The 27,860-nt window shown below is 42.4% G+C and overlaps 1 protein-coding gene across 10 annotated transcripts in view; it reads right to left on the minus strand.

Annotated features, from left to right (window-relative positions):
* Positions 1–27,860, minus strand: part of LOC146821355 (uncharacterized) — a 60,655-nt gene that overhangs the window by 19,920 nt on the left and 12,875 nt on the right. For 5 of the 10 annotated variants that reach the window (XM_085612296.1, XM_085612293.1, XM_085612292.1 and 2 more), the window contains exons 2-3: positions 11,847–11,973; positions 3,013–3,159 (exon numbers count right to left, since the gene is read on the minus strand). In XM_085612296.1, the coding sequence (XP_085468422.1) occupies positions 3,013–3,159; positions 11,847–11,973 (274 nt within the window). Of the gene's footprint in view, positions 1–3,012; positions 3,160–11,846; positions 12,021–27,860 lie in introns of all 10 variants that reach the window. The other 5 variants (XM_085612295.1, XM_085612294.1, XM_085612291.1 and 2 more) reach the window with 2 other exon arrangements.

Raw genomic sequence — 27,860 nt, forward strand, 5'->3', positions numbered from 1 at the left:
AAGAAACCTTCCTTTAGCTACGCTGTACTTAACTAAAGTCCCACACATGGCCTCCACACTGTACCAAAAGTAGGTAAGAAAACAATAGTCATTAAACTCCCAGGCTACCTCAACAATCACTACCATATTCAGACACTGAAGTTCAGTTTCTCCATACAGTGTTTCACAAAACCATCCCACAAAATCTTGGATGATAAGCTCAATCCACTGATGGATGGAAGACCTGCCTGCTGGTACTTCTAGACCTCTGTCTCTTGCCACATTTTTGGTAACAAGATCCTTGCCCTAACCTCTAAATTATCTCCAACGTCTTTTCCCTTATCCTCTGCTTGTTCTTGCCCTTATTCTACATCCATTCTTAATGACACAGAGAAACTGAATTGTTTCCTTTCAAGTTTCTGGTCATTCCTGTTACTTGTCGTTTTCAACACCAAGGCCCCATCCCCCTGAAAACAGTAGCCATTTACAACTTATTTTACCACTCACAAGCAGATAAGGCTAAACTATATGCCTGCCTCATCAACACAAAAAAGAATCCCAGGCCCTAGAAGCCTGCCAGTGGGGAAAAAAATCATTGATGACAAGGAGATTGGACCACAACTCAACCACTGTTCCTTTGCCAGATTCACCTCCAAACTTTCTTTCATTATAGCCCCACCTCTGGTTTTGCATTAGTCAATCACGAAGATGCGAAGCCTATGAGACATATTTGACTTAACAATAACTCTCAAGATCCACATAAGATCCATACTCAGCATATCAAACCACCAACTCTAATACACTGTCCTCTTCACAATCCCTCAAAGATGCCCAAAAATGGAGAACAAATGATATACTATTAACTCAACTATGCCAGCTCACTCTACTGTGACAGTCCAAATGAATTCCTGGTCTTCAAGTGGTATGGAACACTACAGCAAGAATAACAGCTGGAAAAACATTTGATTCCACCTCAACAGTCTTAAAATCTCTAGGCTGGCTAAGGTTCAAATCCCAGATCAGTTTCAAGACCCTAAATCTTACCGAAATATGCATAGAGGAGGGGGCCATAAAATACGCCAGCAACAAAAAACAACTCAACATCCCTGTTAAACCCTGCCGTCAATCAAGACCTTCGCCAAACCCAAAACACAAGGAAATTCAGAAAGGAACATTATTTGCTATCCAGGTACTCTGGCTAGCCTAAACTCCCCTGATGGCAATCCATGCCTAAGCAAACCAACTCACCTTTAGAAAAAGAAATGAAAGTAATCTTTTCCCAATCCTGTGCATACTCATTCCTCCTGCTAAGAAGCATTTTGGGGCGATTCAGTTTGCACAACTTTTCTAAACACAAGGAACTCACTTTGGTGCAAGACCCGAAAATATTCCCTGTAGTTCCCCAATTTGTGTTCTGGTACCCTAGGTGCTTTTTATCAATTCATGTGGTCTAACAGAGGAGAGGATGTGGGCTAATGGCTAGAGCAGTCGACTTCGAAGCTGGGGAACCGGGTTCGAGTCTCGGGAGGAATGCTCAACACCCTGTGATCCTGGGCAAATCACTTAATCTACCCGTGCCTAACAAAAAATGAATGTGTCAGTCTGTAACACAACTGGAGCTCATATAGAGCACTCTGATACCTTCGGGTCTAGTTGCACTATATAAAACGCCCAATAAAAAAAAAGTCCAAAAGTTTTCCCTCCAACAGTGATTGAGACAGATTGGATGCGTCTTAAGTGGGGATACTGACAAAAAGGAAGAGCTTCTAATAGGATGTAGAAAGAAAAGGTATAATGGGTTGCCTCCTACCTGCCTGACCCGGTGGCAGTGTTCTTTGCAGTGATGATCCTCTCAGACATACATGCAATACCGCCAATTATAAATGGAGATTAGACGGCAATATGCCTTTTTGTCATTTTTCTTCAGGTACTGTGCGTTTATCATTTCACCTCAGATCTCACTGTATTGTAATTGTTAATTTATTGTATTGTACCGTATTCCATTATATTGTAGCACTTCTATAGTGCTTTTCTATGCCCTGGTGGTGGCCCAAAGTATTTGTTGGTCGAGTATTTGCTACTTCGTTTGCTGTATCTGTTAGAATAATGTGTTGGTTGAGATCTTGATTGGATACGTATCTGCAGGGATGCCAATCTGGTTATCTGGTTCACAGTTACTTGATCACCATATTCCAAACTGTTGCTCAAATCTCTGAAGATAATCAAACGGTATCCACAAACCTTGAGACTGGGTGTATAAATGTAAACACTTGCAAAGCATAAACAATCCTGATATGAATTACTTTGGATTAGAGTGGAGCCATCTCGAGGCACTGTATCCATTTGTAAAATATAAACATTGGTTTTCCAATCATATTGTGAAGAGAAACCTGTGGGCAAGCCAGGACACAGAGGACATTTTGTCTCATGCGACAGATACAAACGAAGAGGAGAGGTAAGGGGAGAGGTAAGGGTATGCGTAAACAGCAGAAAAGAATGGCCTGGGGGAGCAGGGGAGGTAATGACCTGGAAGATAGACAGACAACAGGTTGGAAGCAGGAGGAAAAGAGGTGCCAAGTGGAAAACACACAGACAGTGGGATATTCAGGTGAATGGGTTCAGATGTAAACAAACCCAGTGAAGAAGAGAGACAAAGGATGGAGAAGGGCTGAGACACAAGGTGCAGATAAGAACCAGGCAGAGTGAAACAAACAGTTGCACAGGTAGGATGGAGAGGGAAATGTGGAGGGAAGTAATATGTGGCCATGGCGTCTATATCTCATACAAAGGCATCTGAATTTCCAAAGTAACTGATAGAAATGATAAAGGGGTGTGGCGGAATCAAGACGAGACAACAGTCTTGCTGCTTCACACCTACAAATGTTGATCTGCAAGTAGGAAGGGGGGGGTGTTAGAATGCACAAAAACTCATATAAATAACCTGCCTTGAAAAACATGGATGAGCGCCTGAACTATTACATTGAACATAGAAGAAAAATAACTCTGGTCTTGGCTTTCAAAATTACTACTCACTGATAGAATTAGTGTTCTTCAGCACTCCGCACTCACTTGTTGGTTGATTATTCTGTTGTCTCTCCTGCGAATCCTGAAGGTTTGCAGGGTAAAGATCTTGACTTTCTTTAGCTCTTAATGAAAAGACAGAACTTGCAACCAGGGGACCTGTGTTAAGAGTAAAAGGACCAAGATTAGTTACATGCAAAATAACAGAAATAAAATTACATCTAGATGATTTCACCATAAAAGGAACCATAAGTAATATTGTGCAAAAAAAATATGGAACTCAATCTTGGTACTGAGAAGTGAATTGACTATAACCCAAGGGCCCACATTATCATATGGGTTAAAGAGCAAATACTACACCAATGCCCACCACTAATGTGCGACTGAACATACAAACTCGGCAATGAGTAAAACCAAATGCACGTGAGCAGTTCGCAGGCACAAGTTCAGAAAATGCTTGTTCACATTGCAGAAACTTTCAGACCACAGGACAGCCCCGTTTGAGGATGCCCACCGTTGCACCAGATATTTTTCCCGTAAATTGCTCCTGCATGTAGTGCAAGAGGAGCTTTGAGAGCCAAAAATATGGTGACGCGTCTGCACTTGTAGTACCGTCATCACATAAGTGAGTTCTGAAAATGAACTGTAAGAATGAGGGTTCATTTCCAAGACTCACATAACACATTTCCCTAATGCACTGGAAATGTTCTGAGTCCATTATAGTTTGGGGAAACGTGTGTATGTATAGTAGCATTAATATGACATTAATTAACATGTTTGTGAACTTGATTGCATTTATTTTAACAATGGATAATGTAGGCCTCGATTTCACAATGGGCAGTGCGGCTTGCAGCCATCTTTTCAGTATGTGGTCCTCTGTTTTGTTTCACTCTGCACACAGACTATTCGTATATAAATAACACTGTACATGCTGCTTTAAGGAGTAATGTCACTTTCCCAGATAAAGGATGATGTTTCTTTCTTTAGAGTTCGTTTCAAAGGTATTCCACTGAGAGTGAACTGTTTCAAGGGCTCTCCTATTGTGACCACAATGGTTTCTCAAGAGAACCTGTGCTTGTATCACAAATAGCAACATTTGTACAAACGGTTTCTGTGTCTGAAAGGCATCGGGGATGGGAACTGCATTACATGAATTTGTAGGATAATGCTTAATAATGTGATTTCAGAAACTGTATTGCTCTTTCTTTAACCTCAATAGTCCAAATCGTGAGACCCTACCTGAAACAACTGTATTCTGTACACTCTTCATTGTATTCTGCATATTACAAGAAGTCCATTCCTGAGGACTGTGGGCTCGCTCTCCTCTGATCTTTAGGAGGCTACACTATGTCAGTCTGACCTATGATTTATAACTTTGATTTATTCTTTAGAGCTGAACTATACTTGCTTCTGTGTGTCCGTTTCCTGCATTTTATTCTGAGCATCATTCTATTACATGATAATTGATTACCTGACTGACTTTTGACTGTTTCATTTTGCTTTCTATAATGATCTGAATCCTTTAATAAACCTCCATGGTTCTATTTTAATATGTGTTTCGTCCTGTAATTGCATTTGTATAGCGCTTACTACCCCTGACGAGGCGTCAAAGTGCTTTTTCGGCGAGTAGCACGCTACTCCGGGATCCATAGAGCCATCACCTTTCTCATAGTATTAGGAAATCAATTTTTAAAATAAGTATACTTTAGCACTATTGTTTAAAACACTAACCTATTTGAAAATGACATATTAATGTATTTTAGTTTTATTTAAGTTTAGGGTTAGTATTACCACTATTAATTGGAATTATTTTAATTAAAATTAGTTACAGTTAGTGTTAAAATAACATTACTTATAACTTTCATTATATTAGATGGACTATAAACCAATACCATTTATAATCAATATTAAAATAGTTGCAATATAATTCAATTAAAATGGATATATTCCAATGAAGGCTGAGGCTTTAGCAGGGCCACATGGGTTGGTCAGGGGTGGGATGGATCTTGTTTTGTTCCTAGGCTTACTTCTACTAACTTGCAATGTGCTTTGTGGGATCTATTAATCACTTTTCTGTTGTTACATGCGATCCTCTATTGTATGTCTGGTGTTTCAACTGTGCAAAACTCAAAAAGATTTTGTCATATAAAAATAGATACGTTAATAACAAGTTAGGGATTGCAATATGCATATAATATGGTTTATTAAGAAATAATTGGAAGTTAAGCTAAGAATGTCTTTAATACAACACATGTTAATTTCATTAGTTAAATTTAACAAATTATAAGGTTAGCATCAAGATTAGATTAAGTATATTATTTTTAATGTATTAAAGAACCTGGTTTAAATTAGTATTAAGGGTCCGAGATTTATGTTAACTTATTGCTCTAATTATTAGAAAACAATGTAATTAAATGTATGATAAGTGTAACAATACGTACTAATGGTTTTGTTTTTGATAAAGTGTTTTTATTGACATTTTGCTAATACGCAGACAACAACAAACATCAAGAAAAAGCCCAATAAGTATTAATGAAATTTGAGATGATTAAATACAATTTCAAAGAAGTTTAGGAAAATAATTGATACTATGGTGAAGTTTGGGGAAAGGCAGCAAAGAAAATAGAGAAAGAATTAAAGTAGACAAACAAATGGTCATTTCATTGATAAGGATAGGCAGGCAAAGTAAAGCTAAGACGAAGTAAATAAAATGTATGGGAAGTGGAGATGGGCTAACAAAAACATATAACAGTCATAAACTCAAGCCCACTGTGCTTTTTCACCTGTACAAATAATGCTCCTCCAGACTAATGATGTTGGGCCTTGAGCCTTTATTTAGGCAGCCATTTTTGAGTGACTCATATAAATTCAAACAATTCCCAGCAAATCATGCCAGTCATTGAGTCTTACTGAGAGGTAGCAGATTGGCTAGCTGCCTTGCGTTTTTCCATTGTAAGGAGGCCTATGCTAAAGACCTATCAATAATACTCACCACATTGTGGAGAGACTTACTTCTTCCATTTAGTTTAGACCTCTGTGCAAAAAGAATCAAAAGCTGACAAAGTGCAAGTCTGCAATCATGTAATACTTAGACAGCTATGGTGTGCAAGAACACGCAGGTCCATTTTACGTGTATTGTAAGCAGGTTACACTATATTCAGCAGTGTTAATGCAGAAGAAATACTATGAAATGCATGGGTTATATGGACAGCCCATCTTAGCAATGGCAAACCAGGAAACACATGAGAGGCAATAGTCAAATGGGGCTGACCGAAAACCCACCCTCTGTCTCTCTCAAATTCATATTCTACTTTTTGGTAACTGATGACATGAGGTCGCCAAAAACCTAAAGCAGTCTACAGCTAGACCTAAAATAAAATGCTTTGCTCAGGTACGTTCTTGTACCAGAAATAATCTTTCAGGAAAAATGTTGACTGCATACTTGACCATTATTCCCAAACATACAAACTGCCTATGTGAATGCAAAATAGAAATCATTTGCAAAAATGCTCTGTAAGGTTATGCCAATGCCCTGGCATGGTATCTGAGTTCTGTGCCTTTCTTCCAGCATGGCACTGTGATGTATTGTGAGGAGAAATGTATTGGTCTTTTGGGATCCACTGAAAACGTTCTAATCTCTCTGAGTCTTGCTGTACTTTTGCATGTGTCTTGTTTTGATGCCCTCTGCACTTATTTCCCTTAAGATGGTCACCTTGTGTATGTATTTATTTTCATGCATGTATTAGTGAAGCAGAACACATGAAATTCTCTAGGACTGTTATTACGCACATGCAGATTAAGTAGGAATGTCCATATGTGGGGCGGCCGCCACAGAGCTGCAGTTCGTATCGTCCCATCTCCCTCATAAATATGGAGACTAAGATTTTGGCCAGAATTTTGGCCAATAGACTAACTCGGGTCATTACTGGTCTTGTTCATAGGGACCAGTCAGGCTTTATGCCTAAGAGATCGACGAGGCTGAATCTCAGACGAGTCTCTAATTGGTTGGAGATGGTGCAATACAGGACTGACCCACATCTGGTACTGTCCATTGATGCCGAGAAGGCATTTGATACGGTCCACTGGCCGTTTCTTATGGCCGTTTTGGATAAGCTGGGATTTGGCCCAGAGTTTCGGAGGTGGATAGCACTTTTGAATGAAGGACCGTTAGTGAGGGTCAGAGTCAACGGGGCCACATCTAGGAAATTCCCAATAGGAAGGGGCACTAGGCAGGGTTGCCCCCTTTCCCCGCTGCTTTTCGCAGTGGTTCTGGAGCCCCTTGCATGTGTTATTCGAGCGCATCCACACATCTCCGGCTTTCGAGTGAACAACGATGATGACCGTGATGAACGCATTTCTCTGTATGCTGATGACATACTGCTATATGTCACACATTCAGAAATTACGCTCCCCAATATTATGTTGAGCTGTGAGGATTATGGCAAGTATGCAGGGTATAGAATTAATTGGGAGAAATCATGTGTTTATCCGGCAGGGCAGGGTGTTGGAAATGCTATTTATCCTAGCAACCTACAGGTCGCACCCAATGGGATCAAATACCTAGGTATCTACATTACGCTGGATAAGCTGCTGGCACTGGAGCGGAACCTCTATAAAGTGCTAGGGGAATTCCGTGTAGATGCGGATCGATGGCCCTCACTACCTTTGACGTTGCTTGGAAGAGCCACACTCTTCAAAATTATAATCCTACCGAAATTTGTATATGTCTTACAAAATACTTATCATTCTATCCCAGAAGAGGTGTTCACCAAAATTAATGACATCCTGAGAAAGTTCCTATGGGGAGGGAGACCCCCTAGGGTGGCCCTGGGGAAGCTACAATGCAACCAATACAGCGGCGGCATTTCCCTGCCGGATCTCCGGGCATACTACTGGGCATCCCATTTGATAGTGGTCAACGAATGGGCATTCAGAGATAGGGACCACCCCGCATATGCGCTCGAGCACACGCAGTTCCTCAAAAGGACGTATTCCCATTATATTTATGGAGGCTCTGGACTCGCAAAACTGCTGCCAGCCACTCAAAATTGTGATACTGGCGTGGAAGAAGGCAGAGAGGCGAATGAAATGGGATGGCATGGTGTCCAAAGAAACCACGCTCTAGTTGGGAACACGACTCAAGGAATTTGCCAAACTGAAAGGCTTTCAGAAATGGGATTTGGTTGGCATATCTCAGCTCAAAGATATAATATATCGTAAGGAGCTAGTGACGTTTTCTCGCCTCCAGAGTGAGTACGAAATGAACAAGACACAATATTTCAAATATCTGCAATTGAGGCATGCTTGGCAGGCACAACGTATCGACATGAAGGGCCTCCCAGAATATGACCCGCTAGAAGGAAGGCTCCTGATGGATGAAATTGGGGAGAAGGCTGTGTCCTGGACTTACAGGACGATCATGGATAACACACCAGACCCCTTGCGAAAACTGAGATCGCACTGGGAGGCGGACCTGGGGGATATAGACGACCTGGATTGGAAGATGGCTTTGATGCATCCTAGGGAAGTAGTTATTAGATCTAGATTGCGCTTGATTCAACTCAAGTATTTACACAGGATGTACTATGACAGAGCTCGATTGCATAAGATAGGCAGATCGGAGTCACCCACCTGTCTGAAGTGTAAGACCGTGGAAGGGACCTTCTTTCACACTGTCTGGGGGTGCACACAGGTACAGTTGTATTGGGGCGCGCTGTTGAAGGAGCTGGAACTTATATTGCAAGACTCCATATCCCCAGATCCTAAGTTGGGTCTGGTAGTAGCTAAAATAGACCTGGCAAGGGCATGGGGTGCTGCGATTAACCCAACGATAGAAGAATGGCGGAAAGGTATGGACATGTACATGCTGGGGGAGAAAATGACCTATAAAGCGAGGGGGTGCCCTAAAAAAGTTTGGAAAATATGGAAGCCGTGGCTAACCTATTATGGCCTTGCACTCACGGACTCGCAGTAGGATGAGGGGGGGGGGGGGACACAGGGGAGGGAGGAGGTGTGGGAAGGAAGATCTCGTTGACAGTAACTACTTGATGTCATTGATACCTTATGTGCTACTATTGCCGGACTCTGCTATGCTTGAACTGAAAACAGAAATGAGATGTTTTGAATATCTGATGTGATTTTGTAATGTACCTAAGAAAATGCAAATAAATACATTGCAAAAAAAAAAAAAAAGAATGTCCATTAACAAATCTAAAATATAAATTTACTTGTGATAGAACACATGGTAATGTACATTGTACAAATATGAGCTCAGGGTTCGAAAAAAGTAAATATTGAAACGTAAAAAGTGTGGCCAATACGGTTAGCTGCTGCTATGAGAAGGGGGTATATAATCAATGCATAACTGTTCCAGTGACTCAGTTCCTTAAGAAGTAACATTTACATTAAGGGCATTATTACAAGTTTGGCAGTCTTTTGCTGAGACCACCACCACCGCGGTCCCAGGAAGACCGCCAAGCCCGCGGTGCACCCGCCCGCTGGATTCTGAGTTTTATCCTGAGCGGGCAGGCAGTGCTGCGGCAGTGGTATGTTAGACTCATAGGAGAGCCTGGCAAGCATACCGCCGCCGAGAGAGCCTGCAGCACGTTTCTGCATGGTGTGGCATGCAGCATGTCATGCACGCCACACCGTGCAGGAATGAAGGTGCAATGCCAGGGTGGCACAACATGTGCCCCTTACCCCACACACAACCCCATGGCCAGATTCCACAGGGGGGTCTGTTTGAACCCCTTACTTGCATTTCTTTGGGGTCCCCACCATGAAATGGGCGCTGAAAATGCAGGCCGTAATATGCTCTGTGGTGCGGGCACCACCAGCATATTTAGGCCCTTTGAAGACTTCTGACGCAGTGGGATCCTTGGTCCCGGCGGAGACGGCAGTCCTGACTGCCGTACTTGTAATAAGGCCCTAAATGGATACACATGGGGATTGTTCAATATTTGTCATCTGTTGTATTTTTTGGACTGATATGTTCACTAACAAGGTGCCTCTTGGCACTAAGACAGACAACAAAATATAGCTGAAATCCTACAATGAGGTGGAACAGATGAATTTAAAATAAGCATTGGCAAAGCCAATAGGTAAGGGTTTAATGTGCTGTGGCAAAGCAAGCATATTAGAGCTGCAAGACAAATGAGAGGTAGCCAGCAAGAGCCTATAGAGGACTACAGTCGTAAAGTAGTTCCTCATGCAGTTCAATGCAAGCCCTCGAGTGACCCCCAAACAGTCAACAGCATTAGGTGAGAAATCAATACTCCACGGGGCTTAACCAAGACGTGATTGACAGAGTCTGAAGTCAATAGTTGAAAGAGGCTGGAGGAAGAAAGTCAATGTTTGAAAGGAGCAGACCCAAAGCCTACTTTGTGTATAATGTTAGCCATCGGTCAGTTTTACAGTTACTCTGTCAAAACCCGGACTTAATTAAAAGGGTTGTGAGAGTGTGAGAGCCCTCCTATTATAGTGATTGGTTTATCAGTCTGTTTTTAGCAATAAAGCGTAACATTCCTTTGTGGTACACAGAGGCAGGGACATCCTCCGGCTGAGGATGCTCGTATGAAACACAACGATTTGGCAAAACTAGGCAAGCATAGGGCTTTTAGTCGGGTTGACTAGTCAAAAAAGTTCTTATGTAATTAGCGTCTGTGATTGTCTATCACCAAATATACAATTAACGGGTTTAAAAATATAAATGATGCTAGCAAAGCTAGAGTGGCCTTGATCCCTTTTGTTCTATTTTTCCTAACTATTTCTCATTGAGCTTAATGTCATTTGCTGCTGGTATCTTTCTTTGGTCGTTGCTGTCTTAAACCTTTCCTCTGTTTCTTTATCTCACATTCTCCCTCACTTTCATCCACTTTTCTTTCTTATCTGCAGCTTTTTCTCCTTCCTTTCTGGTCTTATTCTCTGGTTTCTCATGGTCCCATCTCTATTGACTGTCCATCACTCCTTTCCTCTACCCTCTACCTTTATCGCTCTATCATTTGAATTTACCATATCCCTGTTCTCTCGCTTGTCCCTCTCGCCAGTCTCTGACATTATCCTTCTAACTCCCTTTCCTTGTGTTCTACTCACCCTATCTTGTCCGTCACTCCTGCTCCTCTCCTTCTCTTTTTACCACATTATGCCTGCTCTCTCTCATTCATCTCTTTGCCCTATTTTTCAATCCCACTCCCTTCATTTATCTTCTCCTTGCTCTTCTACCCCACACTCCACCAAACTAATCCCCATTCATCTTCAATCTCTCGTGTTTTGCTTCTCTTAATTTTCATCTCTTCCCGTTTGCTGCTCCCCATCTCCTCTCTTCATCCTCTTTTCTGCTCCTGGTAGCTGCTTTCCGACATGAACCCTCCTTTACTGAGCTCCCACCCATACTCCCAGTAGAGCTGCCTGCTCCATTGTTTCCCAGGCAGAGTACTGGCCAGAGCTAGGAATGAGGTAGCATCAACAGTCTCTGGGAGAGTCAGTGCCACCCACACCTCTTGTCAGTGGCGGCTCCTCGAGGGAGTGCTGCAGGGCGGTGCGACGGGGCGGGGGAGGGGCAGGGCGGGGGTAGTAACCTCCGGAATGCGCGAAACGGAGCTGTGTATATAAATAAATAAATAAAACGAATTACAATGCGCGTGCCGCAACGCCAAATCGACGTTGCATCGCGCATAGTAGTAAAATGAGTTTTGGGAAAAGTCAAAGGAGGAATTAATATGTGAGGGAGGAATTTAGTTGGGTTGTTAGTATTGAAATAAGGTTTGGAGTGATCCAAAGAGGGTCGGAGGGGGGAAGAGTCTAGAAAGTTGTACAGCGACTGGGTGAGCAACACAATGTACACTTACCCAGTGAAATCAAGGCCTGGTGAATTTCATTCATCACATTCCTATAAAGTTCCTTCTGCCACTCGTGTAACAGCCTCCACTCCTCCACGGAGAAACAGGCAGCAACGTCGTGAAATGTAAGCAGGGTCTGAAAGAGGTCATCCAGGCATTAGGCACTCTCATCAGTTAGATACACTACACAAAAACAAATTGTCAGGTTAAACTGGTCATTAACAACACTTGGGGGAAAAGCAAATCCCACCCAAAATACAACAGCTATGATACTAGATCAGACGTTTTATATCTGCATGCCCAACCTTTAATTGTTCTATATAAAACATCAAGGTGATTTCTGCAGCTACTAAGATATAATCGGAATATGTGTAATTAGGGGTCAGATGCACAAACAACAGCATTTGTAAAGCGTGTAAACAACTTCGTGAATGCAGACTGAATGTGCATTGTACATCCTAATGGCATTATTTTTTATTTATTGTTTTTTATTTACATAAGTGCATGCTAACAAAATGCGAGCGTCTCCACTGGTCGTGTTGTTGGTAGACATCAGGAGATTCCGAGAGTTTCCCAGAGACCACAGCATGCACTCCTCGACCTCTGATTCACAATATGCCACGGTTTGTGGCATTGTGAATGAAAATTGTCAGATGCAGGTCATTTGTCCCATGCAGGTCTCCAACCCAGCACTTATTGGTTTCCTCAAGGATTCCTGCCTCATAAATATTCATGAGGGGCAAATTACATCTATTTTTTAAAAAAATACGCTTTGTGGTGCGAGTGTACTGAAGGATACCCTGTAACGCAAAGAGTCTTTCGCTGTGCAATGCAACAATTGTGTTGTGATCTGCTTCTTCTGTGCCTCAGATCTCAGATGCCAAATACCTAGTAACTACATAGGGAGAGTCAGGCTACACAACTATCCAAAATCTGCATAGTGTAACATGTAGATGAGTGAACAAAAAACTAGTATTAACCAGCCAACAATTAACAATTGATTACAGATTTACTCCGGTCAATGCCAAGGCGGGATTACAGAGTGAATACTCCCAGACATGGTGCAGGTATAAGTCAATGGGTTTCTCTGAAAGGAACACTCTTTTCCATGTGGAAAAGTTAAATACAAAAGTAAGTGCAAAAATACTTTTTGGGAGACATTCAAGCATTTGAAAATACATGGATTTCACATGCAGAATTTTTTATGCATGAGAATATATGCAAATGTTGCAGCTTCTCATTAATACTCATGGAGGGGCATATCAGCAAGCAGGCGATAAAAAATTATCGCCGCTTTTGCGTCCGTTTTCAGACGAAAAGCGCCGATAATTTTATCGCCTTATCAGCAAGATCACGCTATCGCATGAACCCTTGCATTATTGCCCTTTCCCCCAACGCCCATCTTTGCATCTCTAATGAGATGCAAAGTGGGCGTTCCTCCCCAGGATAACGGGAGAAATGTTGCTAAGCGACATTTCTCCTATTATCAAGCCTCACGCAAAGCAGCATAGCGACAAGAAAAGTAGCAATAACCTCTGTTATCTCTACTTTACTTACGCCTGCTTTGAAACTGACTTAGACATGATATCCTATGGAAGGTGGATATCATGGCTAAGTATGTGAGGCCCTATCAGCAAGCTATCGCCAAACTTCTTGGGATTATCGCTGGGTTTCCAGCGATAATCTCACGTTTGGCAGTTAGCGCTAGGATTTTTATCGCTTTTGAGATAAGCGTTGCTAATAGCACGCTATCTCAGCGATAAAAATCCACGCTAGCCGGCGATAATTATCCTAGCACTAAGTGCGCTTAGCGATAATTATCGCCGGTTGTTGCTGATATGCCCCGGAATTCTTTGAGACTTAGCTGAGGACTTTGAAAGTGTATTCAAATCATCGGTCTAAGACTAGATGTAAATATCGGATTTCCAAGAAGGAGTCTTGAAAATAGAGCCCTGTATTTTTTCTATTACATGCTTTTGTAAAAGCCATTATACATTACAGTGGGGTGGTAAGGATAAATAAAAGAACAAGCAGTGGCAAAGCCTATTGCTCGGAACTTGGCAAGCCTGCAATGTTTTATTTAATTTATTTTTTTTGTTGCAAACGTACGCAGTAGCCATTAAAGGTATAATAGCAATAACATATAAAAATGCTGCCATCAAAAAGTGGCCTGAATGTTTTTTTTTTTAAATAACTCAAAAAAAGACCCATCAGTAAAAAAACACATGAAATGAAAACAAAGTGGCAGGTGTGCAGACGTGCACCAGCAAAATGCCAACAGCTACAGTGAAGAGAGCCAATGGCTGAAGTGGGCTGTCCCACTGCCCCATGCTGAATGCTGTTGTGGGCGGAAGCAAAATGTGAATGGCACTTGTACAGACCAATGGATGTTATGTAAAAACGTATATATTTTTGCTAAGAATTTGTTTGGAAAAATGAGGAAAATTAAATAGATAGATCTTTACAAAATATACTTTTTATTAAAACATGAAGGAGCTAGGAACTGTGTTAAGCTGTCTGATGTTTGGGTAGTGTGAGCCCACCCATACAAAAATAGAGATTCCCACCTATATAATTACATGGTTGATGCATCTCCGAGTTGAAGTAAGCATACAAAGCCTTGTTTGAATACTTTGGTTTTCAGAAGAACGGGTGGTCTGAAAATGAGTTAGAAGCTTTGAGAAGACTGAGGTTCTGTTCTCAGAGAAACCCGCCTATGTGTTTTCAGCACTTGAATTTCAATTCACAAGGCTTCGACTGATATAAGGTTAGTAGTCCATGGGAAGTGAGAGACAGGCTTCATCTTGTAGTAGTGGAAAAGGAAGTAATGGTTTGGAATGAGTGAGTAATTGCTTTCATTCCCAGAAATTATTGTCATCAACAACCTTGCATTTACACTAACATGCCTGAGAATTATGAAATGTCTGTTTCAGTTGTGTATATGTTTGTGTCTTCAACGCGGCTTGCCATGCTAATTTATACAAATACTCTTCCATCCAACTCCTCTTATATAGCCCTTCCTTCCCCTCTTCATCCCCTGAAACGTGGTAAGGAACAGAGTTGCGGTTCTGTCCAACACATTGCTTTCATTATTGCCATCTGGTGAGGTTCGGGTTGACAGCTCCCCTTGTTAAAACAGCTAGGTCATAGAAAATGTGGCTCAGTAACTTATCTGACATTAGGAGAAAGAGGTGTCAAAATATTTGATATCATGGGAACTGGGGCACCCATACCATCCACAACCACTACCGCACAGTTCCCTCTTTCACTTCCAGTTTTAATGGGTGGAGAGTAGCACAATGAGTGTGACTTTGTTGGGGTTCCTCATTTTCTAGAAGCCTCTCAGCAGGGGTGCGTATCCTGTCAGCACAGGTATGAGTGGGTAGTTGTCCTTCAGTACAGGGTTTTCACTTCTTAAAAACTCCAGTCCCTCACAGTCCGTCTTGAGGCTACTGCGTCAAGGTTCCAAAGTCATAGTGCCTTTAAAGTTTCCAAACCAGACATTTATTCTGTTTACTATTTAGCTTGTTGGTACAATGGATGGTCTATTCAGCTTGGTCACATATCCGGCCACCACTATTTCAAAAAATGTCAAAAGATGGTTAAATAACTTACAATGAAATCATTCCTATAGATCCTTGTTGTTAACAAGTACACACACTGATAAAACAGTGTTATAAAGACGCCCTATTGTTCACCGATAACCATGAGACCTGGCAAGATACATTCAAATCCTAGTATTTCCAAGGATCTGGAAAGCCAAGGAGCATGCATATATTTCAGGAATACTTACAATCAATACCTACACCAAGGGATTATTTTCATTCAACCCACAGAAATCTGAAATCCTTTGAGGACAAATTTCTGAAGCTAGTTAGAGCTAACAACTTCACCCAGACCATACAAAATGACCCACGAAAGCATTTAAATGCACCAGATGCTAGCTGGACCAAATGGAAGCAAAATTCTTAGCTATAAACTCAGTGTTACAGCTTGCGACTAGAACAGTGCAATTAAGCTTTGTTAGCCAGAACAATTTCAATGGATCACAAGGAAAGGGTTCAAGCTTGTTGAGGATTCTCATGTGCACTTTCAGACAAGACAGCTGCAGCAGATTTTGCCTCACCTGGCATATGACCAAGGTGTTTGTTGATAAGGAGGTACACTGTAGCACTGTTAAAGCAGTTGACGAGATTAAACACTAGGGCTTAATGAGGGAAGCAAACATGTCTTAATGACGCACAGGGAATAGTTACTGCCCCAGTGTTCCAAAGGAAGCCAGAGTCCAAACAAAACGATTTTACTAATTTGACTTGTTGGGTTAGACTCCAGCTCAGATCTCCTAACTAGAGAAAAAGGTGCATGCAGTACTATTTTTCTTTTTTTACCTTGCTTAAGCTCTGCTTACCTTGCTGTTAGCTACAATATGGAAGTAAAGAAATTATTTTGATAGTTATCTGGATATGTACTGCCTAAACGCCATGAGAGAGAGAGCTAGAGGTTGAATCATTGATACCAGGCATAAACACCAAAGATTATGTTCTTTTATTATGTATTTTCAGGTTTGACTTGCTGTTGCAAAAAGTGGGAACGGCTGACTGGTCTCCACCAATAAATTTTTCCAGGGTTCTCCAAGAGAGTCATGGGCTGTGAGGGCATGATTGGGGAGATGGAAGGCACAAAAAATGCAAAAAATGCTTGTTTCACTGTGTGGGAATTGGTTGGAATTAGTTCCCATCCAAGGTTCTTGACTAGGAAAAGAAATGGCTTGAGGTACAAACAAAAATGAGAGAACGTCTTTTTTTAATTTTTTTATTGCCCTTTATTTACTTTCACATTTCGACCTCATAGTTCTGCATTTCTGACAAGAGAGAAAGCCACATCCTACGCCCAAGTGCCATAGTGTGGTTGACCCTTACACACCCCCCTCCCCGCCCCATCACACAACGGCATCAACAAACAGCTCACCCGCTACCTTGAAGACAACGACATCCTGGACCCATCCCAGTCCGGCTTCCGCAGCAACCACAGCACTGAGACGGCCCTCATCGCCGCCACCAACGGCATCCGAATCCTCATGGACAAAGGAGAAACAGCCGCCCTCATCCTCTTGGACCTGTCAGCAGCCTTCGACGCGGTCTGCCACCGCACCCTAACAGCACACCTCCATGACGCTGGCATCCGAGAGAAGGCCCTGGCATGGATCACATCTTTCCTCTCCGGCAGAACCCAGAGCGTCCGCCTCCCACCCTTCCACTCCAAGACCAGCGAGATCATCTGCGGCGTCCCTCAGGGATCTTCCCTCAGCCCGACGCTGTTCAATATCTAAATGGCACCACTCGCCCGCATCGCACGACAACACTGCCTCAACATCATCTCCTACGCCGACGATACCCAGCTGATCATATCCCTCACCGAAGACCCCCACACCGCCAAAGCTAACCTACACAAAGGAATGAAGGCCGTCGCAGAATGGATGAAGCACAGCAGACTGAAGCTGAACTCTGACAAGACGGAAGTCCTCATCCTCAGCCGCACCCCCTCAGCCTGGGACGACTCCTGGTGGCCAACATCGCTGGGAACAGCCCCAGAACCCAGCGACCACGCACGCAATCTGGGGGTCATCCTCGACTCCTACCTCTCCATGGCCAAGCAAGTCAACGCGGTCTCCGCATCCTGCTTCAACACCCTCCGAATGCTCCGCAGGATCTACAAATGGATCCCCTCGGACACGAGAAGAACTGTCACCCAGGCCCTCGTCACCAGCACACTGGACTACGGGAACGCCCTCTACGCAGGAACAACAACCAAGCTCGTGAGACGGCTGCAACGCATCCAGAACGCCTCAGCACGACTGATCCTCGACATCCCCCGACGCAGCCACATCACACCCTACCTGAGAGACCTGCACTGGCTCCCCGTCAATAAGAGGATCACCTTCAAACTCCTCATCCATGCGCACAAAGCCCTACACAACGCCGGACCAGAATACCTCAACGACCGACTCAACTTCTACACTCCCACCCGCAGCCTCCGCTCTGCCAATCTCGCCCTCACCACAGTCCCGCGCATACGGAAATCCACCGCCGGCGGCAGATCCTTCTCCCACCTCGCCGCCAAGACCTGGAACACTCTCCCCACCGACCTACGACAGACGCAGGACCCGATTGCCTTCAGAAGACTTCTCAAGACCTGGCTCTTCGAACAGTAGCAGCCCCACCCTTCCCCCAGCGCCTTGAGACCCTCACTGGTATGTAGCGCGCTTTACAAATGTCATGATTGATTGATTGATTGAACGAACGTTGAGGGGGCCCCCCTGCCATGTACAAGGAGGGGCCCCCACTCCTGGTTTAATCCGGAGTTCTTGGGCCTGAGTATTGTGCTGAGGGGGCCTCCTGCAGTTCGGAGGCCCCCCGCAGCGCGGGGGCTTTGGGGGCCTGTGTTACGCCCCTGCCATCACACAGCATGGGATGGAGGTTCACAGCACAGGAGCGTCGGGCAAGAGAAGCTTCTCCAATATATTTTTCAGAAAGGAAGAGATGTGATTGGCTTACAGGCAACCCAATTCACAAAGACTGAGGCACATAAATAAATTGTTACCGCCCAGACGGGTAAATATAGCTTTTTCCCATGCTAGAGCTCTTCAAGTGGAGTTAGTGCCATTTTAGTTTGAATAGATCAGAGTTTCAGACTGCTTAACAAACAAGCCGACCCACAGGGAAATTGGCTGATCGTGCTTTCCTCCTTCTTTGAAAACTCATGATAATAATATTGGTTTATGGAGTGAACCTACACGATCCAAGCTATTGTAGGAAACTTATTAATAATGCCACAGTGTGCTGCTGCTTATTTACCAGCTGGAGATTCCAATGTGGTGTTACATATATCAAACCACAGACCTTATAATAAAATGATAAAATCCACACCTGTTTTAAAGAAATTAATTTGAGACTCGGATTTTAGGGTCATTTGCAGTGAAAGAGGGGCAAAAAAGAGGATCTACTTTCTTCGGGCAGATATGAACATTTCAATAGAATACATTATTTTCATATTCACAATAGTGTGGCTTCGGTGATGAATAGGCTAAAACATTACCCGATCCACCTTTCAGATCACGCTAGGGTTGAGTTGAGGCTAGATCTAATAAAGAATGGCAGTATGATTAAACAATGGACTTTCGATAGAACCCTTTTATTAGAAACAAATGTCATAGAAAGTATGGTAAGAGAGTACAAACAAATTTACAGAGATTAACTTGTGAATATCAATGATGAGAATAGTGTGGGATACAGATAAAGTTATTCCTAGTGGGTGTGTAACCTCTATTCTTATTCAACATAATAGTATTAAAAAAAAAAAAATCAGATAAAGAAGTGCAGATAAACATCTAGCTAGGAAACTGAAAAACTTAGTTCAGAATAGCTCAGAATTAAAGGTTACATGAAAATTATTAAATAATAAAAAGAAAATCAATTATAGCCTATGTTTGACGAGGTCATACTTATAAATGGGAGGCCAGCAAAAGATGTTTTTAAATGAATATGGAGAATGGGAATGAGCAATACTAGGCTGTAAAAACTACAGTTGAGGATCTAAGCTTAGTGGGACCTGAACTAACTTATTTAAAAATATTTGGCAACACTGTATGATTTCTATTTTTGTGTCTGAATCTACAACTTTCCAGTTTTGAAATCTGGTTAAAAAAAACAACAGGGGGAGATCTAGTATCACTCTTCTAAACACTGATCACAAGTTGTTAACTAGTATTTTAGTTCAAAGATTACAGAAAGTCAATCTGACAGTCACTCAGACAGTGACACATCAAGATTAAAAAGGATTTAACAGCAGTTTCCATAGTTAACTAACACGAGCTACGTTTCTCACACTACACATAGCCACAACAAAACACTTCTCTAGCTATTCACATGATTAATGCATAAAAAAACATTCAAATGCGTTAACTGGCTGTACTTGAGGAGGGTGATAGAAAGACTATGGTTTAGCCAAAATGTTATCAGAGCAGTAAAATAAAGTAAGTGTCTTGCTGAGTTGCAGCTTACTTGAGAAATCTGTATAGAAAGAGGGACAAGGCAAGGATGTCCTATATATTTCTATATATATATTACCCAGAGGCAGTTGCTGCTGGGTAGTTATAGATAGGACAGTGTTTCCATAGGAAACAGATTTTTGGGTTTGCTTATAACTTTAGCTCCGTCTGACAAATCTTCACAAAACTTTTTCCCAAAACAAAAAGTTTCATCCACCTCAGCTCCTTCTTTGGAAGTTTCAAGGTTATCCGTCATGCAGGGGGGTCTAAGAAAAAGCAATGGTCCTATCATGAGTTTTCCCCATGCAATTTCCCACAGGAAAAAGTAGAGCCAGGTACAACCATAACGTCAGAAAGGAATTACACCAAATTTGGCAGAAAGGTTGATCTTTTATTCAGAAGTGTGCTTTTTTGTTATTTGGTGTCAATCCGTTCAGTAGTTTTTGAGAAATTGAGGTTTAAAAATGTATGTATGAATGTATATAAAGGCACAGATGATCCTCGGATCCAACAAATCTAAAGATAAGATATGATTGGCTGCCAGCACGTCAACAAAGATTTTGTGGGGGCCATTTTAGGACTCAGGGCTTGGTCTCCTGTCCTCCAAAAAGAATTAAAGGAAATATAAGGGTGCAAGGTAGGAATAGCCTTCCCTCTAAGTATGGTATTGGGCCAAAAACTATTGTTTTTAATTGGAACCCCAGATTCAAGAAAAATCCTCTTACAAATTTAAAAAAGGCAGCCTCCAGCCCTTTTTCTTTTTAAGTCCACAGTGGTGGACAAGGTCCAAGGGAGTTGCTGGTACATTTATTTAATACATTTTTGGGGAGGGGCCACGAGTGGAGCCCCTCCCTCCCTCAGCAGCTATTTGCCCTGATAAGCCCATCCCCCGCATTTAGGATTTGAGCCCTTCAGGGTGGGTCATTGGTTTGTTTTTTCTTAATATATTTATGGGGTGGGGGCGTGCATGGAGTTCCCTCCCCAACCTTTATGAAGGCCCCGTGGATGAAGGGGGGTGATTGCACTTTTAAATAGGGAGTGGGCATGTAGACCCCGTCCCAGAGCCATAGTACAACCCTGATGACCCATCGCCTGGGGATGGATGTCCCAGCATCCCAGCAAAATGAGCATTTCCCGCCGGGCAGAAGCAGACATTTCCTTTTCTTCCTGTACCGTGAACCAGGAAGAAAGAGAAGAATGTTTGCTCCTGCAAAGGGATAGGTCTTTCTCACCACGAATTGTGGAACCTGTCAATGCACATGAATTCAGTTGGAAAGTCACCAAACATTCTGCCTCTCTATCCAACTTGAAAGAAATTGCTAAAAATCCAAAAATCATCAACATTTGCTTCGGACTGAGGAGAGCAAGGGAGGTGAGCCATTTGCTGGGGGGTATTCTATACATAATTTGGGCCCTGCAGAAAGTTTCAGGACCCTCTTTGAGCTGCTCATAAAGACAATGTTTTAGCAGTTGTCTATGCATATCATCATTATTACTGCAATTTGCCTCTGGGAATACACATTTTCCCTGTGAATTTCTGCCATGGTGGCAGGGTTAGGCCCCAAGATCACATAACATATCAGGACATCTTGTCACCCCCAAAGGATTTCCATTTGCTCCAGCCACCTGTCAGCTCAAACCCTGCCTTATCATTGCAGTGGGGGGTGGGCTCCTTCCTCAGTTCCTTTGTCCTTTAACCACTGCAGACTTTCCAATGTGAGCAGACGTTGACTGGCCAGCCTTGTCTCCATCTGGTGACATCCATTCTACTGTATGGTCACTCATGGTACAGAAACAACCATCATTACTTCACTCTTCAGGCAAACATCATTAACATCCATTTAGCTTCATCAGGTTTACGAGTGCTGACCTAAACGCAGGCACATATATGCAGAACCTTGCTAGTAGGTAGAGTAAGACATTTTTGTGTTTTCCTATTCTAATACTAGGATAATTCATTTTCAGAAGTTGGGGTTACTGAAATGATTTACATAATTGCTTGTGTTATGTATTGTACAGGGTACGTGGCTTAGCTGTTTTCCATGTTGCACATTTCCAGGCAACAGGTCTGCCTGCCTGTTCTGCTCACCTAGCCCCCTTCTCAGTGTTGTCTATGGCCAGTGGGTGAGCCACACCTGCCCACGTGGAACAGTATAATGTGGCGCTCCCTATCCCCTAATTTCCCAGAGACACCTTATTTCTGCACCCCAGGTCCCAAATTCTAAGCCACCAAAGCGTTTTTCTCTCTGAGACTGTCACCTATAGTGTGGATGATGTAGTGTCATGAGATTGTGCGCTAGGACCCTTGTTGTTCTGGCCGGATTCAACAGAGGAATTACGTAACTTACTAGAGGTTGTTATGATGTGGTTATTAACTGTTATGATGTAATTAGAGTGCAATGTGTGATTGTATGCTGAGGAATAAAGACGTCAGTTACAGAGCTCAATGTGTGGTATATTCATTTGCATGCTCCCGGGCTGGGGAGGACGCTACATCTGGCGACGTGTACGGGATACATGCTCCAAAGAAACAAGACTGCTCTCCCTGAGAGTTTGCAATGGTACAGCAAACCGCTTGTGTGTGCCACGTGTATCCAAAGTTAATGCAAAGCAGTATGAAGTTGGCGTATGTGAAGCTGAAGGTCCGCTCCAGCCCAGACACGGACGTTGAAGAAGTTGAAGGCCCTACAGAGGAGCAAATTCAAAAAGCCCACCAGAATCGGCTGTTAAAGCTGAAAAAAGAGACATTGAACTGCGCCATAACAATGCAATACAAAGCAAAACGCTAAAGACAGCCACAACCAGGTACAATGCAAAAAGCTAAAGGCAGCGACGACCAAGTGTAAGAGAGAAAAACAGTCACTTACAGTCAAGAAAGAAGATGGCGTCTTACGACCTCCAAGCAAGCATGACGGCCCAAGCACAAGGTCGGTGCTTGCAAAAGGTGCAGATACAGGTGCACAGCAAAAGCTGTCGGAAGAGCACATGCTTTCAATGGCAGCAGAAGGGATCACAAAATACACTGCAGCAAACCACCACCACCATTCAACACCACCATTAGCACAATATCGGTTTCACATGGACTGTATGGATCGAGGCGGTTGATGAATTCATAGACGAGCTGGAAGAAGCAGGCGATCAGTAAATCATAAGTACTTAAAAACATTGCTGGTGATGGAGTTAAAGATGTGGTAAAGAAAATATCACAAGGTGATGCAGTATTATACCGTCAAATCAAGGAAACCAAGTTGAATCAGATGGCGAATGTTGACTATGAAAGGTACATTTTTAATCAAGCACGACAACAAACTGGTGAAACAATGAATACGTTTGTTGAGAGACTTGACGTGCTTATCAAACACTGCAAATTCAGTGAATTCAATGATGAAGAAGCCATGTGCCTTAGGGTCATAGATGGTTGTCTTTCAAGAAGATTCTGCTTATGCACAGAACTATGCGCAGGAGACCAGGACCTCAGAGAATTGTGGTGTACCAGAAAACTCCGCTCAGAACCCAGAACCCCTTATCCGACTAACTTAGTATCCCATTCGTTAGCCTAGATCTAGCTAGGCGGTCCCAATGTATAGACAAACCAGAACAAGCGACTTAGATATTTCTCAGGAGTGGTGGGAATCCGAAATACCTGTTCGTATATATTTGTTAATCCACAACATAATAATACAGACATGGTAAAGTTTAAAGAGTTTATTTTATAAACCTCGCGTCCTAAGATGCAGTACTTTGGCTAACACGAGCAGACTAACAGTACAGATCAGAACCATAAGCATTATTACAATACCATACAGAATGAAAGGAGCAATCATACTAATAATGACAGTGGTATACAGCCACACTCCTTTCTCTAGAATCTAATACATTATTATTATTAGACTATTAGAAGGTCTCTTAGGTTAACAGGGGGGACCCCATACCGTATAGATCAGCTTAGTAGAATCACATCAAAGGATCAGCTAGCTCTCTCATGCATCAGCTCTTCTGTTCGAATGAATGTAAAACCAAACTGTTCTGCAATATTAAAGACGCTTGTCCTTCAGATATTGGCAGCTGTATGTATGATATGTCTAAAAAGTGGTACGATCAATCTAATCACAACACTCTGTACCTCCTAGTGATCCAGACTCGTTCTTTGCATGATGTACAGACCAAGGACACATTTCACTGTTAAGAATGTGAAACAACAGTTTGTTATCCTGTAAGGCAAAGTCGAGTCAGCATTTCTAAAATGAATAACACATACCAACAGTGTCGTGTGCAGCGCAGCAGAAACGACAAGCTGGCTTGCTAACAATTATCTCGGTTATGCTAACTTAGTGTTGTAAATAGGGCGTGGCTTAATCCATCTTACACCCCCCCATGATCGGAGCACTAACCAATAGGGATACCCTTATCAAGAACGCAGAGTCCAAGTGATATAGAACGGAACCAAGGGCATGAACTTTAAGTCCATATAAGGTATGTGTAAAGTCCGAGAACGAGAAAAAAGTAAAAAATCGTCAAAGAAAACAACAAAATAAAACAAAAACGATGTCTTTAAAAAAATTTAGTAAAAATTTCGATGAAAAATTAACAGCCCTGGATGCATCCTGAAGTGACAATGTCAATCAGTCAATCCATAAAGGTATAAGCACCGTAAGTTGCAACAGCTTCCAAGAGGAAATCATTGGAGCATTCCGCAAAAGTATCTGCCATCCAATTTAACAACGGAAAGGAACACACGTGTGCATCAATTATCGGAGCATCCAGAACCATGATAGGACAACTGTCAGCTTCCTCGATATAACTCCTTTCAAGGAATTCAATAGCCACCTCTCCGATATCCCAGTTACCAAGGACTCCGTGTGCAGCACCCAAAGCCATAAACCCGACACCAGAACAATCAAATTCATGAGCCACTAAGGGACACATTAGTTCATCAAAATCCGGGTCAGGTGACGCCAAGTTTGACAGGCACAAGTCCAGAGCCCATTGGAAGGGACAATCTAGGCAATGAAAGACAGGTTGCACACAAGTAAAAAAGGGAAAACGGAAAGACAATCCATATTTGACGCTTAAGACCGCCAGAGGTAAGGTGCCATAGTAATCAAGCATCTGGCTACGAAGATGGAGCAGGCGGAGCATGCTGTCTTGCAACTCCTGGTGTGCAGCCATATCGAAGTGCGCAAATCAACAAGAGGATCCCAGCCACCAAAGCGAGGAGCAAGGGGAACCCTCCGAAAACACTTGAAAAAATAGAATGTAAAAATGCGGGGATCACACCAAAAACAGTCTGGAAAGATGTCACGAGGCCCGAGCCCACAATTTAAAAAAAATGACTAAGGCCAGTCGTAGACGAAGCATTAAAGATAGTTTGAATCAAGGTTCCAAAATGGAGGGGGAGGTCAGTATTTAAAAGAGCTTGTACCTCAGTTCGTGTGTTCGCCACATTAAGAAGAAATGTTTCACGGGACGAAGTCAACGCAACCTCTTTTTTAGACAAAAGAGCCCTTATTCTGCTCATCCTATTGAACTCTGCGTTCAAGGTTGGAATCGCTGGCCAGATGGATATATCGAGTCGGCCTTGCGGGGGTGGGAAAAGGACGTTATTACAGCAAACTACTTTTTGCGAAACAGTGACTATGTAAGGAATACCCACTAGCATCCCACAGCAAGCTTCACTATTTAAAAGCAAATAACTACCGTTGGCAAGCAGCTTAAAAGAAGACGTTATAACTGGCATTGGAATCCCCTTTAGGACACAAGCCAAATTAGGAGCGTGTATATTGCAAGCGCCAGGTAATTGTATATATCTACAAACCACAGAATGATCAGGAGCGGAAGTGCATTCTTCACCTTTTAAGTAAACCTCCTTGCCATCCCTTACGCATCTGTAAGTGAACGGAAGTGACCAAACTTCGTGCAGGAACGCATCACCAAGTTGTTCATATCTGCCAATGGCATAATGCTTCATGCACGAACTAAATTTGAACAGACTAAAAGGTAAAGTGACTAGTCCGTGTATAAGCCACACGGCTGAATTCAACTCAGCAACAGAAAAAGGTAAAGGTTCTAATTTTTCTATGTGCAACAATGCGTAAGTTGCGTCTTTCATGGACATGAACTGCTGTTTTGCTGTCAAATTAAAAGGAAGGAACAACGATGAAATATTCATGTAATCCCAAGGGACTTTCCCTGCCTTTAACGTTTGTAATGTCCATGCAAACTGCATAATTGAACGCAACTGATTTTGGCCATGATACAACACAGATACATCATCCTGCACAATATCTACGACAGAAGAAACAATATTATCTAATGTATAAATTCTAGAAGACAAAGTATTAATACTATTATCTATCACAGCCAATACTTTTTCCATATTGGCCTGGTCAATAGCACGTAATCTAGAAGCAGCTTCAATTTGCGACAATTTCCAAATTTCATTGTAAATAGCATAAGCCCATCTTTTGGACCTGCCATTTGCAGGACCTTTAATAAAATCATTCAAATCTATTTTGTCATTTAATCGTGATAAATGAAGCTTAACTGAAGTTAACGTGGAATGTTGCAGCCACGACTGACATAACTTACCTACAGAGTAGGTAGTCACTGTGTGTGAAGATGTAAAACGAGGGTCAACCCTAAGTTGTGTATACCCCGGAGCCAAATCCAAAAACCGACGTTGACAGGAGTCTGAGCTTGTTTGCCAAACCAACCAACCCTCAGGATTCAATGTTGAAATATTGAAGGTGCCATTGGAAACAAGGGACAGCAACATAGTAAGGGACAGATCTGAGTGATTCTCCCAACCAGGATAAGCACCCAGATCCGGGATCGAGGGGGAAATTAATTTTTTAGATATAGCCAATCCAAAACAGGTGGTCTGAAAAATAGACAAATTCAAAAATAATATATGGTTTGGGATAAGACAGGCACGATGCAAGGCCTCCGTTCCCTGTACTTGCCACGGTTTAGTTCCCCAAACCGATTTAAGATCGATAGTAGCTTTCCATACTTCATAACCTCCAATAGCCAATTCATCCATAAAGGATTTGGAATATAATCATTTTGTGTGTGTCAATCTAACCTTAGAAGTGGGTTCTACCGCCACCTTAAAATAAAAAGAGGCAGGGTCTGACACACTAAAATTCGAAAAGTATGTGAATTTTTTCAATAAAGTGGCAGAGCTGCCAGTCACAGGGACAGGACAATGTTCCCACTGATTGAAATTAACAAAATTTCGAAAAGTATTTGCTCTGTGTAGGAAATGTGTGCCATAATGTTGAAAACAAAATTGCTCATCATAGTTTGCAGTATTTAAATACAGATCTTCAGCATCAAATGCAGCATAATATTTCAAATCAGAAAATAGTGCTTCTATTGCTTGTACATCCCAATCATCTGATCGGATGTTTTGTTTAACTACATCACCCATAGAAACACGAAAAACAGTTGGCACATTAATAACTTCGGTGGGACCATGAATTTGAAAGTTCACTGCATCCCACGCAATCCCATCACGTACAGGCCAGGCGGTGATGTTCACAAACGTCTGGTCTCTTTTCATGATGTGTGATGAGGAATGGGGGGCCAAAGTTCCATCAATTAATTGAATTGTAGAACGTTCATTCAGGTAGTGTCCATTGATAAGTCTAAAAAACACTACCACAAAGCCGATTGTCATGAATAAAAAAATACAAATCAGCACCAGCCAGATGTAAGTCCAAGGTGCAACCAAAAAATGTCTCTTGAACTAGGCAAAAAATTTAGAAATTTTGGAAGGGGCAGTGGAAGTCAATGATTCAGTTTCAAAGGAAGAATGGGACTGGGTAAGTGCTGCGGTATGTAATAGTGGTAAAGGGACTTCTGCTGGATAAGCATACTCAGGATCGTCAGGCAAACCACCAGCAGTAGGTGGCACAGGTGGATCAGCAACTGTGAGCATCTCAATGGAAACCTCAGGCACGATGATAGAGGGT

Source organism: Triturus cristatus, chromosome 6, assembly GCF_964204655.1.
Source record: "Triturus cristatus chromosome 6, aTriCri1.1, whole genome shotgun sequence".
Taxonomy (NCBI): domain Eukaryota; kingdom Metazoa; phylum Chordata; class Amphibia; order Caudata; family Salamandridae; genus Triturus; species Triturus cristatus.